We start from the raw sequence: 16,321 nt of genomic DNA, 5'->3' as shown, positions 1-16,321 counted from the left end.
CCATCGTTCATTCTTTTCCCCACCCCTTATCCTCACGAGGGTCGCTCGTGTGCTGGGTCTGGGCCTCATCATACCCTTATAAATACTATAATAATCTAATTTAGTTATGTTTTGCGGAAATATTTGCTGTCCAATCTTCATGTCATGTACAATACTCTACACTAATTTCCCAAGTATAGGAAGACGACTTTATAAAAACAAACAAAAAAAAAGAAAAACAATCATTTTAGGTAACAATAGAAAAAAAAGTTTTGAATCCAATGGTGATTTGTCACGTGATGCATTTCCGGTCCAGCCACCAGGAAGCCGTCAAGCTACTTTATCTGTTTTATCGGGTTTTCTTTTAATCAAATTACAAATGTTTTTATTGGTCCTGTTGTTAATATAAAATGCATTTTGAACGTTGCATCGTATTTTAGTGGAAATCTGTCGTTTTGAATCACACTTTCTTGTTTGAACGCGTTAGCTCAGGTTAGCTAGCTGCGGCTAAGCTAAAAGCAGTGGTGGTACCAGTGACTATGCAAGGAGAACACACTGGAATACGAATTGCAGAAAACGAAGGCAAACTGGATGCATTTCCCCAGAATAGGACGCCAAGCTCTGGTAGAGCAAGTGCCAAAAGCTGGCAATATAGGTGAGTTTTTGGCTGGATGACGCGATAAAGCGTGCCACTGAATCCATTCGTATTGTTTGTTTATTAGGAAGTACATGCAGGTGTGATTGGAGGAACGACAACTAGCGAGTGAATTGTTTCGGTCGTTTCATTTGGTCGTCATTTACTAGGCAATCGAAACATCACATTGCATATCTATGGATAGTCTCAGTTTAGATAATTGTTAACATCTGTTTGTCTGTTGTTTTTTTCACATTATTTTTGGACGCCAGTGACCACATGGAGAATATTGATGGCTACTTAATGAAGTACACCAATTTGGTGACTGGTTGGCAGTACAGGTGATTGATTCTTTTCACGTGATCATCTTTTTTTAAGTTGATGCCTTTTCTTTAAACGTAGATGTTTTGACTTTTTCAGATTCTTTGTTTTAAACAACGAGTCTGGTGTGTTGGAATACTATGTCAATGAACAGTCCCGGCCTCAGAAGCCCCGTGGCATGCTCCCTCTGGCGGGGGCGGTCATCTCCCCAAGTGACGAAGACTCACATACATTTACTGTGAATGCAATCAGCGGCGAGCAATACAAGCTCAGGGGTCTGTTGAATACATTGCTGCTTCATATGTCCTTACTTTTTCATGCTTCTTTCTCATTTCATGTCACATTTATCTGTAAACCCGTAAGGAGGGCCCCAATTATGATAAATACAATATCCCCTGACCTCAAACCTACATGTGGGCCAAGGAACTCACGAAAAAGAAATCAGAATAAGAAAGTAACAAATCTTGAAGGGGTCACACCTGCGTTAATCCCCTTTTCAGGATGACCAGGCTGCTATGGCTGTTGCATGAGCACCAATGCTTTGTATATAGTTATCACCGACAATATAAGTAATCATAGAAATTGTGTAAAAGTCCAAGAATATAAGTAATCATAGAAATTGTGTAAAAGTCCAAGAAAGCTATGACTATGCTTCCAATTTCAGCCAGCCGATGCAGAAGCTCCAGATGATAATCGCAGGCTTCAGGTCCTGATTCTTGTCTGCTGACTCAGAATTTATCTACAGTATTCATATGCGACATCCGAGTTCACTCTTCTCCCTAGCTCAACCATCAGCCAGGTAGCAGGAAAGACAAGAAAACAATAGTCTATGTAAATAGATTTGGTCTCTTGTGACCAAGGACGGCAAAAAGTAGCTCGCTTTATTTATTTTTTTGAATTCATCTTTTAATATCTTAAATTTCATTATATTCTGAGTAAATTTGTACTAAAACAACGTCTCGAAACCGGTTGGGCCATCAATCTTGTATGAAACATTTCAAATATTTACTCTAAAATCTAGTTCTGTGAAATCCAGTCATGGCATGCCATATTGGGCCTTATCGCGTGTGACATACAGTCCAGGAGCATGACTTGGAGAGCATAACTTTAATTATACAGGCAGCCTTTTATTTTAAAACTCTTTTCTAATTTGTAGAATGAAATGGTGATTATCTCATCTGGACTCTATTTTTTAATTATTATTTTTTTACAATTTAATTTGGATTGCCCTCTACTTTTCCATCTTTTTTTTTGTTTGTTGCAAGTGTATAATGCATTTTGTAATCCAATACATCTTTTTATACTACCAGGCTCTGCCTTTTTCCTCACCATATTATTTCTGTGCTCTATGATTTTTAGTGCAAGGGTCCACGTGGAGGATTAGAACAGTTGACCATTCATTTTTACGTGGTTATTTTCTTAAATCTATGTGTCATTTCCAGCCACAGACGCCAAAGAGAGGCAACATTGGGTTAGTCGACTGCAGATCTGCACACAGCACCACACTGAAGCCATGGGGAAGGTAAGACTTGCTTTGAAACCAAGAGAATTGAAATATCCCTTTTTGGTCAATGATTTTGTAACTTTGCTTAGAGTAATCCTCCACCCAAGTCGCGCAGCTACTCCATGGTGTCTCAAGGCAGCAGTAACTCGCCCATGTCTCTGCGGCGACCCAGCCAGAACCCCACCTCCTTATTCAACTGGCAAATACACAAGGGCTCATCACTGTATTCCAGCAAGCGTTCCCTGCTGCCAGACCACTTAATTGATGCAAGAGAAGTAAATTATTAAGCATTTTACACTGGTTGAGAGAGATTTATATCAGATTTGTATCAGCTATATATATATATATATATATATTGGCCACTTTTGACTTCTATTCAACTCTACAATAGGATATGTAAATATGTCAGAATGGTGTTAAATCTTAAAAAAAAGATTCTCAGCTTGGCAACACTACATTTTATCTTTTAGATGATGTGCCAGGCTCAAGGCCAGCACAGAGACCTAATTCAGGGGATAGAGGCCCTACCGGCATCCCCCGGTCTTTCTGCTCTGGACCAGGACCTGTTAATGCTAAAGGCTACTTCCATGGCCACCATGACCTGCCTCAATGAGTGCTTGCATATACTGAATTTGCAGCAAGTGGCCAGGCAAACAAGTTTGATGGGAGGTAAGTGGATTATTTCTTTCATATAAATTCAAATTAAGATAAAACAGTTTGTGGTAATTTTTAGGCCTACAGGTAAAAATCATATTAGTACAACAGACCTAGGTCCCCTTCTAGACGGACAGTGGAATAATTTTGCATTATTGATAGGCTGCTAGACCTATTATTGCTGCTTGTGTCAACAGTAATTGGACCTGAGGTAGTTACAGTATTTATGCAACACTACAGGAACATAGGTCTTACTTTAGGATAACCAAAAGCCTACAGTATATATGTCAGAATAACTTTATTCTACCCTGACTGTTCCAACTCCTTTGGCACAGGAAAAAAGGCCGGCTCATGTCTACCTTTTTCGAAGCAGATCTTATTGCTCAATGCATATTTCATCAGGCAGTCCAACAGCCAATCAGATTAAGTTGCCCGGCAACATGCAAGGTGAATTTGAATGGGTTCTACCTACCCCGAACTTGCATAAAAAGATGTCACCACCGGCAGTCCTAAGCCAATGAGACAATAGGGAGGTTTCTTGTTGGTGGGGCACAGCCTAACTGAAGGTTTAAGTTGCACTCCGCTAAGCTTGAACTAGAACCATTTGTCCAGATAGGCAGTTGTGGCAGACTACCGATAGGGCTACGTGTGTCTGCACGGAGTGGGTGGTCTTAGGAGGACGGGGTAGGTGATATGAATATTATGAGTTCTTCTGATCCGTCTGCTCTGCAAACCTCACCCACGGCAGGACCCACCATTGAATGGCTGGAGCCTAAACTGCCGGACGTCCTGAAGAATGGCACTAGCTCACTGGGAAGCTTCCCGACAGTTGAGGGCTTGTCAGAGGAGGGCTGTCTGGATTGCAGCAGCCCTGTGTCCTGCACTTTCTCCGGGGTAAGACAAAACGACTAGTCTTTTCCAAAACAGAGTTTGGTTGTAACCCTACGATCATTCTATGTGTGTTTGTTTATTCCTTTTTCTAGGAGCAGGAAGACATTGACCCTGATGATGAGATGGAAGATTCTTTCACTGACAAAGAGGAAGACCTGTGTGCTGTTGAGGAGGAGCGCAGCGTCATCCTACACCTGCTCTCACAGCTGAAGCTGGGCATGGACCTTACACGGGTAGGTCGAGTTCCACGTGCTGACAGATGACAAAAAAACAAAACAATTTGTGACTTGCCATTGCTCACTGAAGCATAACAAGTGTATTCTGTGTTTGAGTAACACATGGCAATATCCATCACCCTACAGATTATGTGTCTGCAACATCAGAAATTCAGCATAAAATTCAATTCTTTTTTTGCCATTTGAGACTTTGTGAGGCCAAGACCGCTTAATTTTAACGAATAATAGGTTGGTTTGATTTTAATGCCTTTCCTAGACACAATTTCGTTGGATTAAACATGCACCCTGCTCTAGTAAAATAGGTCCGTGTGTCTGATGTATTTGCCCTGGAGTTATTGAAAAACAGGCCATTATGACCATCATTTTAATTTGAGATTTTACTCTTATCAGTATCTTATCAGTGTAAACCATTTTTAGTACAGTCATAATTTCATACTAGCGTTGGCCTAGTTAGAATTTATGATAACTTATCTGAATCTTTTTCCTGTGGTTTCATTGTCAGATTCCCATTTTCCATGATGAAATACATTTTTTTCTCGTATAGATTTGTTACAACCCAATTTGCCAAAAAATATAAAAGAACATTACAGAGCCATTCGTTTTGTTATATTTTATATTACTAGAGGCAAGATTTGAACATAGGTTTGCAGGCTGATCTAGACCACATTGTCGACCATATTATTGATCATTTAAAATAAAGAGCAATCCAGCATCCATCTAGCCATTCTGGCCTTATCCGACTCACTGCCTTTGCAGTTAAGCTGATTACATTATTCAATTGTGAGTACATATTACTAAGCAACCACTTACTGTTAACAGTGAATCATGCTGACTGCCCTTCAGGTTGTTCTTCCCACCTTCATCTTGGAGAAGCGCTCTCTCTTGGAAATGTATGCAGACTTCATGTCACACCCAGAACTCTTTGTGGCGATCACCGATGGCAGCACCCCAGAAGACCGCATGGTTCGCTTTGTGGAATACTACCTCACCTCCTTCCACGAGGGCCGCAAGAGTGCCGTTGCCAAGAAGCCCTACAATCCCATCATTGGCGAGAGCTTCCACTGCTCCTGGAAAGTCCCTAAGACGCAAGAGACCTCGCCAGATGAGCCTTCACAGGAAAGCCCCGACTTGACTGGCTCCACAAATTCCTACCAAGTGCGCTTTGTGGCAGAACAAGTTTCCCATCACCCTCCAGTGTCAGGGTTTTATGCCGAATGTCAGGAAAGGCGCATGTGCGTTAATACTCATGTGTGGACTAAGAGCAAGTTCATGGGTATGTCTATTGGAGTATCCATGATTGGGGAAGGTGAGCAGCTTTTTTTTTTTTTTCCAGTTTTGAGATGCTTTATGATGTCTTGATCATTTTTTTGTCAGGTTGCCTGACTTTGCTGGAACACGATGAAGACTACACCTTCACACTGCCATGCGCATACGCACGCTCCATCCTCACTGTTCCTTGGGTGGAACTGGGTGGCAAGGTAAACATCACTTGCGCCAAGACAGGCTACGCCGCTGTCATCACTTTCCAGACAAAACCTTTTTATGGTGGTAAACTGCACAAGTAAGGACTACCTCACTCTAAGTCTAGAACAAAACATGACACTCTAAGCGACTTTGTGTTCCAAAATGTAGAGTAACAGCAGAAGTGAAACACAATCCAACAAATGCGGTCACGTGCCGCGTTCAGGGGGAATGGAATGGTTCTCTGGAATTTTCTTATACCAATGGCGAGACTAGAGTTGTGGATGTCACCAAACTACCTGTGACGAGAAAGTGTGTCCGGCCGATTGAGAAGCAAGGGCCTACAGAATCCAGGTACATGAATTGAAGATTCGGTTAAAAGTTTTTACACGCGCTGGTGTTTTTCTTTTTAAGATATGTTTTTGAGTAGTTTATTTAGATGTTAGAAATTAAAATACAGTGCATAATGGTATTTAAAAAAAAAAAAAAACTAATTTCACAAAAATATTATTTTTTTTTTTGTACAGTAATACCTGGTTTTTCGCGGGGTCGTGTTCCGAAAACGTACCACGATAGTAAATACCCGCAAAGCCATTTCTTTTCATCTCTTTAAGCCTGTATTCATTATACTCTAGAACAAACACATTTTACAAGCTCAAGTATTTGTAAAACAAAGTGCTGTACTTGATAAATGTTTTTATTTAAAAAAATTTTGCACGAATAACTTCTGTCCTTTTTATTGTTTTTGGTTCAACTAAGTAGGATCCATTAACGGAAATGCCTCGTTTCTTTTTTCCCAAATGTCTTTTCCCCTTTCACAAATCTAGTCAGTAACTGCACCACCCTTGAAAGTAAAATTTGTATTAGATGTACAAAATGGAAAACTGCAAACTTGAAGGTAATATCAACAGACCGACCTCAAGATAATGTATTCATATATATATATATATATATATATATATATGGGTAATGGAGTTTGGAAGAGTATGTGATATCGTAAGTTATGTGTGAATGTTGGGAAGAGTAAGGTGATGGAGTGAGCATGGCGTTAGAAATAAGGTTGCAAGGACAGGTGCTGGAAGAAGTTGAAAGCTTTAGGTACTTTGGTTGCGATGTTGAATGGCAGTTGGTGGAATGGCGTGCGAGGTATTGCACAGAGTGAATCAAGGAAGAAAGGTTTGGGGTTCTCTGAGGAGAGTGATGAGCCGCAATAGTATGAGTATGGATGTTAAGAGGGGACTGTATGAGAGTGTGATTGTGCCGACTGTGTTGTTTGGTGCAGAGACTTGGAGCCTGAACACAGATTTGAGAAGGAAATTAAATGTTTTTGAGATTAAGTGTTTGAGGAGTATGTTAGGAGTGACAAGATAGGATAGATTGAGAAATGAAATTGTGAGAGACAACTGGAGTAGTGAAACTAAGCAAGCGTGTGGATAAGAGAGTACTCTGTTGGTTTGGACACATGGAGAGGATGGATGAGGAGCGAATGTTGAAGAGGATCTACAGAGCAGAAGTCAATGGAAGGAGACCAAGAGGAAGGCCGCAATTGACGTGGATGGATAGTGTTATGAGTGCACTGCAGGAAAGAGGTCTAAATATAGTGGAAGCTAGAGTTCTTGTTGGTGATAAGAATGAGTGGAGAGGTGTTGTTAAGGGATAGTGGGATGTTTGGACGTGTTCTAAGGGATGGGCAGGGCACCTGTATGATGCGGCAGGGGTAAACCAGTGAAAGCTGTCGGGCCCTGCTGTTGAACAAAAGAGTGGTTGTGTCTCCCTGATCCAAGTGCCATGGCTGCTTTCTTGTGTCCCGTTCCATCTGGAGGGACGAAAGCATGACCAACTTAGGTGCCGAGATGCCTGTTTGTGTGTTTGGGCATTTGGGTTGACCATGGTCCAAAAATGTTTGTGTGTGTGTTGTGCTATTTTTTTCCCTTTTTATTTTGTTATTGTATGTGTTTGACTTGCTGTCGGTCACCCCTCTTGAGGGAAATGACCAAGGTAAATTATATATATATATATATAATCTAGGTTGGAGAGGGATGGGTGCTGCCAGGCTGTACTTGCCCAAGACACACCACAGAAAGTGGTGCCCAGATGACCCTGGCGCTTAAGGGATCTGTGAATGGTCAAATTCTACTTATAAAATAATATTTCTGATTTATTCCACAATCCACTTTACATGATACTTTACTGCCATCATGTAGACGTTATGGAATAATGCATTTACCTTCTGGTTCTGTCCTATAGAAACCATATATTTTTCCATCATCAAATGTTTTTGAAAAAGCGCAAGGAAATAATTTGGGAGCGCCAAATATACTGATGTGGCTCCAGAGCATGTTTAGCGTGTTTGGGAGATTCATATTTGTTGGAGCTAGAAAGCATTTTCCTCTGTTTAGCCAAAACAGAAAACAGAATACAACACAAAATTAAGATTGACGAAGTAAAGAAAACAACAAGTTAACTGGGATGCAGTAAGCAATTACTGTCTGTTTTTGACACTGAAAAGTAAACATTCATAATACTGCAACTATCCTAGACGCATCTACTTGTGACGGTAAATCTGATACGGTCATCGTATTCACCATTTTAGCATGAACAACATTAGACAAAAACAGCACAGAGCTATTCTTTCAGTTGGAATTAGCTTTTTGGATGAGCTTACCAATAGATTGATTCTAAATACATAAAAAAATTGGTTGACATGCTGAGTGACACGCATAATAACTGAGATATAAATATATAGCGTTTTATTTATGCTTATACAAAAATAAAAACATTGATTTTATGGGAGTTATTTAAATATGCAATGCAATTAAAACATGCTATTCAACTCAATACAGTTGCAAATTAACCTGTGTGAATGTGCAGTATTTTGACTGTATTTTTATACCCCTTAGACGATTGTGGCAGCATGTCACGGAAGCCTTGCGTCAGAAAGACATTGAAAAGGCCACTGAGCACAAAAGAATCCTGGAGGAGAGACAGCGGACAGAAGAGAGACACCGTGCTGAGACAGAAACCTCTTGGAGGACTCGGTACTTTGACAAAGAGGTAAGGAGCAAAAACTCAACATGGAATCTTCTATTTGGTTTGTGCCAAAAAAACGCACCATGTATTGAAGCCAGGGTTCTCTCCACCAGGGTGATGGCTGGATTTATAACAAACTACTTGGGAAGAGCTCTGCTGTCAAATCCTAGTTTTTGTCCGCTGTGGTCGATTCTTCTGTGGAATAAGATCAAGATGGCCTGTACTCACCAACAGATGGGCACATAATATTTATTAAGCATCCAAGCTTTTGTTCTGATCATGTATCCACACTATGCACTGACCAATCGCAAAATGGCTTTGATCACTTGCACAATGTTGAGATATTCAACATCAGAGTTGTCGTCTGAAATGCAGAAAAGCTGAGTTGAATTTACACTGTCAAATATGTGCATTATATACCTTGCGAATGGTACTTTATCATAAGGAAAGGTTCTAAATTTTATCTCTTTTTTTGTGGGTATCATAGTATCGCTTAAATGCGTATAATGTCAATAACTTTAATGTACAAATACTATATAGTCGTATGGATGAGTGAAATTGTAATCAGATTATCACAGATTATCGGTATGCATTGACTCTTTGTGGAATGCTCACTCCCTCCATTATTTTATTTCCTGTTGTATGTTGCAGTGAATGAGTCTGATGTAAACGCATGCTGGGGAGGATGGTCCACCTTTAATACTGACTTTGTACAATCTATTAAAGGTTTTTAACCAATTTTGCTTGTTTTGTAAATAAATAAATGCAGTTTTTGTTTAAATGCGCCCTTGCATTATTCCAAAACAGCTGGAAGTATGTTCTCCAATAAACTTATTTTTTAGTTTTTGTATCTGACCAGTTATGTATTTCAAGACTGGGAATATGACGTGGAATTTAAATTCACTTGTTTGTGATGCTGAAATCTTCCACAAGAGGACGCTGTCTTCACATCAGTGTGAAAAGGGATCTCAACGAGGTCCTTTCCAACAAAAAAACAATCTAATACCTGAGTGAGTGAAAATGTTTACATTGATTAATGTACTGCACATTTAGGCGAATGTTTTGATATAATATTTAAACTGCAAACTGTAACAAGAAGTATGCCATACAACATTAAAATACTCAAGATTGATTTGAATGTAACTCACTTTTAGTTTGAATGTGCTTTCACAACAATATGATTTAATCGGCTTTTAATTTACAGCGGTTTATCACATCTGTGTCTCCATTCAAGTCTGAGTGCTTCACCCAAATATTTTCTCTCAGACTTCTGCACTTGTGTTTTCTTTACTTCACATGTGGGCCAGACCGCACGCCTCACGTCTTTCAATTTATGGCACCACGTGAGGAGTGTCAAGCCTCACACGAAGTATCGTCGATAACTCATCGCAGCTCATGCAGGCAAATACTTTTGAACCCTTTTACTTTTTTGATCAAATGCAAGATAAATATGCTGGACAGGAAAAAAACGTTCTTGTTATCTTAACAGCTCGACTTGAATAGCCAAAATTGTCTTACAATGCAAACAAGTACAACCTTAAAGCCCTTTTTTACCTGATGGTTTGCAAATTTTAAGGCCTCGTTCTCATGTCTGTAGGCATCTGCCTTTTTTTTTTGCATATACGAGGACATGCGCCTTCTATTCTCACACATCCAACCGGCCAGATGAAAGCAGATAAAGGGTTTAAAAATAGCACCGACTCCTGCATTCACTCTAATAGCCCCTCAACAGGAAATCATTGACCATAACTCAAATTGAGTTGAGCAGATACACAGATAAAGATTTGGCAGGCGTCCATTCGATACTCTAAAACGGGTAAAAAGGAATGGAATCCTTTTTGCAATCAGATGAAACACGGGATTGTCATCTTTGATTTATTGCGATAATATATGTCAAACCGTAGAGCTCACTCTCTGCTTTTTAACTTGCGGGATTGACAGTAAATCTTTCCAGCTTGATCTTTTCTCTAAAAGTAGCTGACGTCGGCACACAATTCTGCCTGTATGAGGGCAAATATCCTTTAGTCTTTAAGCCAAAACTAGAAAAAAAAGATTTTGAATTAATGGCCATTCGAAGAGTAATCTAGCCATCAGTGCGTCCATATATTTTTTTAATACCTAACATGTTAAGCTGCACACGAACTAGCAAACTTTGATAGAAAGGAACCAAGAAAATACAGTATAGTGGTAGCTGTTCGTACAAGCTTGATTTGTTCCAGGACCATGCTCGTACCTCGAATTAGTAGTGTAACAAGCAAGAATCCCCTGCAAAAAGTGAAAATCTGCAAAGAAGTGAAGCTCCTCTATTCAAAACCCCCAAGGGTCAAACTTAACTTGAGATGATGACCTTACTGACTGAAAAAGAGCAAATACAAAAACTGTTAGATGTGCAATAGTCACTTTTTCATTAATCGTTGGGATATTTCACTTTTTCTGATGGGCTTTCCAAAATTTTAAACTCAAAACACCACACGACACAAACTCTTCTCACATTTATCTATTCTTGGCGTCTTGAATTGGTAAATCCGAGATTTCCATAAGTGCTGGCCAACAGGCCTGGATCTTGGTGGGATCGAATCATATGATGTATAGGGGGTCAACCAGTGAATGCTATCAGTCTCTCTGCTGGTGAAGGGTTGCATGCCACATGAACTTACCCCCTGTAGTTGTAGGCTTAATGTTTGGTGTCCGGTTGGGACGAGCAAAGTGAAATGAATGTCTGATGAATGTAAGTGTGTTCTTCACTCTAGGTGTTAAACTCACGGCGCGCAGGCCACATCCGACCAGGTGAACAATTATATACGGCCCGCAAAATAATTTTGGATACATCCGCTATAATGGCCCGGCGAGATGAACCGCCGATAACTTTCAAACTACAAGTCCCATACTGCAGCGCTTCAGCTGCCACCACAAGACTTCCCAGAAATGTTTTCGCATCAACTGATTAGCTTGAGCCCGACGAGCGCAGCCACTGTTAAAACTACAAACAAACTAATCTAACTAACAAACTACACGTCGGCCATTAAAAGTGAATTTTAAGTGTCAGGAAGCGGGGATGAGCATCTATTTATCCCGCTACAAAGAAAGAGGCATTTCTGGTGGTGTGGACAACATGGATGCCAGACAATCACAATGGCCAAAAGAAAATTTGATGCTGAAAACAGCCTTTCAATAGGATATATATTTTTGGGAGAACAAAGTGTGTGAAGTTATTTAATGTTTACGTTTGTTTACTCTGGAATAATATTCCTGTCATGTTAAAAGCACACATTTTATTTATATTTATATTTTTTTCCATATTTGAAATTTGTCTAGCTTTGACATAATTTATTTTTATGGAGAACATTTGATGTTAAGTTATTTCATGTTTAACTTCATGTTATTCCTCTCTGTTTTGGATTTATGTTTATGTTAAAAAAACGTCAAGTTCTAGTGTATTCAATAAATCTTTATCTTGTTCGGCCCGCTGTGCAAATGTGTTTGACACCCCTGCTCTAGGGGTTATAGGGTGAAATGGCTTCTGTATACACATGGATATTTATAAATATTTTTTTTCATTTTATCAAATACATTTTTGAATAGCGTGAAGCAATGAACCAGCAATAGCCAAAGCGCCAAGTAGCAAGGTGCCTCTGTATGTCCCAATTCTCGTGTCTAGAGGTGCTCGTATATAAAGGTATAACTGTACACCATTAACCAGTTTCCAGCTTGTCGCGGGACACATATGACTATTAAGTCCAACATTTACAAAGTCCCCAATATGCTTGCACCAAAGCATCAACAGTAAACTTTATGGGTGCAGTCTGCTCTTCGTCTGTCCTTCATACCCTATTAATTGCATTCTGTCGCCGCTATTTTCCGCTTGACATAATGGCGCAATTTTTTTTTCCAGACGAACTTTGCCATAATTAGTATGTGTGTGCGGTTGTAACTGTTGCAAATTTGGCTGCGTCCTGCTCCAGCAAAAAAGTTTTTCCTCATTTGTAGTATTATCTTTTTTTAACTTGTTGACCCAAAAAAGTTGTTTATCTAAAGCTGGGGTGTCAAAGTCAATTGGATAGAAGAGCCTAGTAAAAAATTCAGCCACAACCCGAGGGCCCTGACAGATCGAACGCTGAACCATTTTAAAACGCATATAGTCTAGTAAACCAAATTGAATCTACTGAAAAGCTAACAAATACATCCCAATATGATATAGGGCTGCAACTAGTGGGTAATTTCATAATTTATGTATTGGTTGATTATTTTTTCGATCAATTAATCGGATTTCTCATTTATAATGTCCTCCTTTTTATTCAAATATTGAAGTTTTGGACAAAACATCCATCCATCAATCCATTATCTGCACCGCTTATCCTCAGTAGGGTCGCGGAGTGCTGAAGCCCATCCCAATTATCTTCGGGCAGTGGGCAGGTGACACCCTGAACTGGTTGCCAGCCAGTCGCAGGGCACACAGACGGACAATTCACTCGCTCATTCACACCTAGGGACAATTTGGTCCGGCCAATTAATCTGACATGCATGTTTTTGGAATGTGGGAAGAAACTGGAGTGCCTGGAGGAAACCCACGCAAGAACGGGCAGAACATGCAAACTCCACACAGGAAGGTTTGATCTCACAACCTCAGAACTCTGCCGTACACGCGCTAACCACTTCGCCGCCGTGCTGCCCTGGACAAAGCAATAGTGCACAAAACAACAGAATATACTGTATTATAAAACAATAAAAAATATATAAATGTGTGTCAATTAACTAGACAATAGACAAAAATACATACAAATGCATTCTAATATTTAAGATACTCTTTTCCTACCACCTTATTTAAATATCATATTATACTTGGACTTATCAACCAAACAAAAACAAGAAAGAGCAAAACATTTCATTTTGTGTTGCAAGTTTTTTATGTCCTCCAAAAAATGTATCCAAAATGTAAACACTTTCTAAAATTTGTCAACAAATTTGTTTTATTCTTTGATTAAATCTTGGAATATGATAAGCATCCCCAATCTAAAAATGATATATTTTCAAGAATCTGCCTCTTGTTCAGTTAAACAGGTCATTATTATTAGTATCTATCTTTTTTTATTTAATTTATTTACCAACTTTCTGCTTTTTTCTTTTATATTTCTGCTCCCTTGAAAATTTTAGCGTTTCACAGTTTCATCATGAAACAATGTTAACAAAGTTGAGACATTTATGCCAATTATGTTTGTAATGATGCAATCAGAGCTAATAAGAGCGCGAGGATGACGAAAGGCGGTGGCTGCTGATTTAGGTCGTCCGTCTTTGTAACATGTGATCCACTTGATAGTACAGTGGTACACCTCTACTTATGTATTTACTTGGTTCTGGGAGTAGCTTTGTAACCTGAAAAATTTTAAGTAGTGTTTTGTATGAAAAATAGTTCGTCAATGTGTCCCGGGCACTTTGAACGATGATCAGAGGTATCCAGAACGGTTGATAGGGATGAGGTTCTTCCCTTTTCCTCAACCAAAAACTAATTTGGAGATGTGTTTGAAGTGGATAAAGGCATGCTGGCGCCCTCACGCTCAACTCAACGTGAAGACGATTGATGATAACTGGAACAAAGGTATTTGTTCTACAGTAAGTGTTTATTTTTTATTAAATAGAAGTTCATGCTGCTGTTGGGTCGGTTATAACACAGCACGCTATTAACCTTACAGCATGAGGTGCTATTTTACTTTTACTCAAGTACTGCATTTGGATGACTACTTTTACTGCTACTTGAGTTTCATTATTCTGAAGTAACAGTACTTTTACTTGAGTAAATGTTTTGGCCACTCTACCCACCTCTGCATAAATCACATTTTATCATCACACAAGATAACTAATCAAACGTGTAAAATAGAGATAAGCATATTCTCGTTTAACAATGTGTCGATTTCATAATGGATGTGGTATAACTAACCTTGAAAGTCAATATTTTTATCGGTTTTGTGTTTATTCATTAATATGACCTGAAAAGTATTGTTTTGTACTTTCTCTTCAAAATGTGAAGGCTTCACAATTCTTTTAAGTCAATGTCTGGGTTATGCTAAAACAAGACAAGGCCACAGCAGAGAAAAGTGAAAGGGCCTGTCTCCCTTGAGATATGGAAGTAAAGTGAAGTGAGAATAATTCGTTCCCAGATCGTGTTTGTACCTAGAATTACTCGTTTTCCGAGCAAATTTTCCCTATATGAAATAATTGAAAACCAATGTTCCCGGACTTCTAAAGCACCCAACTTACCCTTAAATAACCACAAAAAAACATCTTCCTGATCACTAAAAAAACACATTCAAATAGTAATTTAAGGTAAACATACATAGCCAGCGTAACTTACCATTACGTCCTGGAAAATGGCTTCATTACATTAAGGGCAATCCATAGACACCAACCGTGTAAAATATTTACTCCAAAACACACGGTAATTGCGACAGATGAATACAAATCCGCCCTAAACATTTCTGCTTCTTGTAATTTGTTCATTTCGCCTCATTATTTCTGATTACAAATAAACACTCAAAACGTTTTTCTCAATATGGTAGTTAGGCCTCCCCTTTTGATTGACACCTTCTCATTGATGAGGGTTTGTCCATGCTAATTTTATTCATACACAAAGCTCGAATTTACATTAAACTTGCATCTTCCTTGACTCATACATTCCACTTGTCTCACTCTTATCTTTACTGCCCGGGCGCCCCTGGCGGCTGTTAGAAAAAAATGCATAAATTTGCCGCAATAAAGCTTTGGAAAAAATAATTTTTCGATAGTTACATTTATTTTACATACCAATTTCATTTAGTTACATTTTAACTTACGTCAGGCCATTCGAGGACAGCCATTACCCTGTTGTGACTCCTGGTGGGAAATAACTTTGCTCTTGTCATTTGACCAGAGACTCACTGCCCATCACCGCCTTTTAATGCTATAGGCCAAGAAGGGAAGAATAGACACACAAAGGGTTAAGTTATTACTTGATGTTGATGTACATTTGTCTTCTTTGAACTGAAAGTCCCATAAACATGTTAAGATAAAAACACTTCATCTGGAAGTTCTTTATTTGCGGCAAAAATTGAATGTTTGCGCTTTCCAGCAGCGATTTCGCTCGATGAGAACTGTAGAATCCACATGAAGGCAACATTGTTATCAAAAGAAAAAAGGTCGCAGTAAATCTGAACTGGAAAAGCCATTGTCTCCTGTTGCCTCTCTGCAACGCTACCTCCCATTCAATGTCATGCAACGTTTATTTTCCGATTAGCTTCTGACATTTACTCAGAATTGAGTGCCGATAATAGCTCATGATTGTTTACTTGCATTGGCTTAGCTGGGACACTGAGCGCATTATTTTGTCTTATCAAAAATGAACTTTTGGCTGCTTTTCACTTTATCTTCCCCAATGAACTCAAGCTCCAGTTTGTTTTATATAGCGTCCCCTAGTGGTTTTGAAAATATTTCAATCATTTAAATAAAAAAATTAAATACAGTGATTTATTTTTGCTGAACCATGATCTATTGGGGATTGGTGCTGGAACATATTTTTCCCTATACGAAGTAATGCTATTCTTATACATTCCTCCCATGAGAGGTAAGATCTTGGGTCTCTAT

General features: G+C 39.1%; 1 protein-coding gene across 3 annotated transcripts; it reads left to right on the top strand.

The window, feature by feature from the left end:
* Positions 1 to 64: 64 nt before the first annotated feature.
* LOC148370212 (oxysterol-binding protein-related protein 11-like) lies at positions 65 to 9,491 on the top strand. 3 transcript variants are annotated; one of them, XM_088332609.1, is made up of 14 exons: positions 567 to 634; positions 702 to 783; positions 886 to 954; positions 1,034 to 1,209; positions 2,377 to 2,456; positions 2,528 to 2,713; positions 2,909 to 3,107; positions 3,841 to 3,986; positions 4,076 to 4,216; positions 5,063 to 5,525; positions 5,594 to 5,780; positions 5,852 to 6,034; positions 8,581 to 8,734; positions 8,824 to 9,491. In XM_088332609.1, the coding sequence occupies exons 3-14, from the start codon at positions 893 to 895 to the stop codon at positions 8,878 to 8,880; spliced, it is 2,034 nt and encodes a 677-aa protein (XP_088188735.1). In that variant the 5' UTR covers positions 567 to 634; positions 702 to 783; positions 886 to 892; the 3' UTR covers positions 8,881 to 9,491. The 3 variants fall into 3 exon arrangements, with proteins under 3 accessions (XP_088188734.1, XP_088188732.1, XP_088188735.1); XM_088332608.1 differs by lacking the exon at positions 702 to 783 and having other exon boundaries at positions 65 to 634; positions 2,528 to 2,704; XM_088332606.1 differs by lacking the exon at positions 702 to 783 and having other exon boundaries at positions 69 to 634.
* The last annotated feature ends 6,830 nt before the right edge of the window (positions 9,492 to 16,321 follow it).

The sequence above is a fragment of the Urocampus carinirostris genome, chromosome 3 (assembly GCF_059441175.1).
Source record: "Urocampus carinirostris isolate Australia breed hairy pipefish chromosome 3, RoL_Ucar_1.0, whole genome shotgun sequence".
In the NCBI taxonomy this organism is placed as follows: domain Eukaryota; kingdom Metazoa; phylum Chordata; class Actinopteri; order Syngnathiformes; family Syngnathidae; genus Urocampus; species Urocampus carinirostris.
Note: the sequence above shows the minus strand (reverse complement) of the source record. Positions and strands in the feature narration are given on the sequence as shown.

Coding starts and splice junctions, on each gene's coding strand:
- LOC148370212 (XM_088332606.1), top strand. CDS start 519: ATGCAAGGAGAACACACTGGAATACGAATTGCAGAAAACGAAGGCAAA. Junction 635..885: donor GCCAAAAGCTGGCAATATAG/GTGAGTTTTTGG, acceptor TTTGGACGCCAG/TGACCACATGGAGAATATTG. Junction 5,781..5,851: donor TATGGTGGTAAACTGCACAA/GTAAGGACTACC, acceptor TCCAAAATGTAG/AGTAACAGCAGAAGTGAAAC.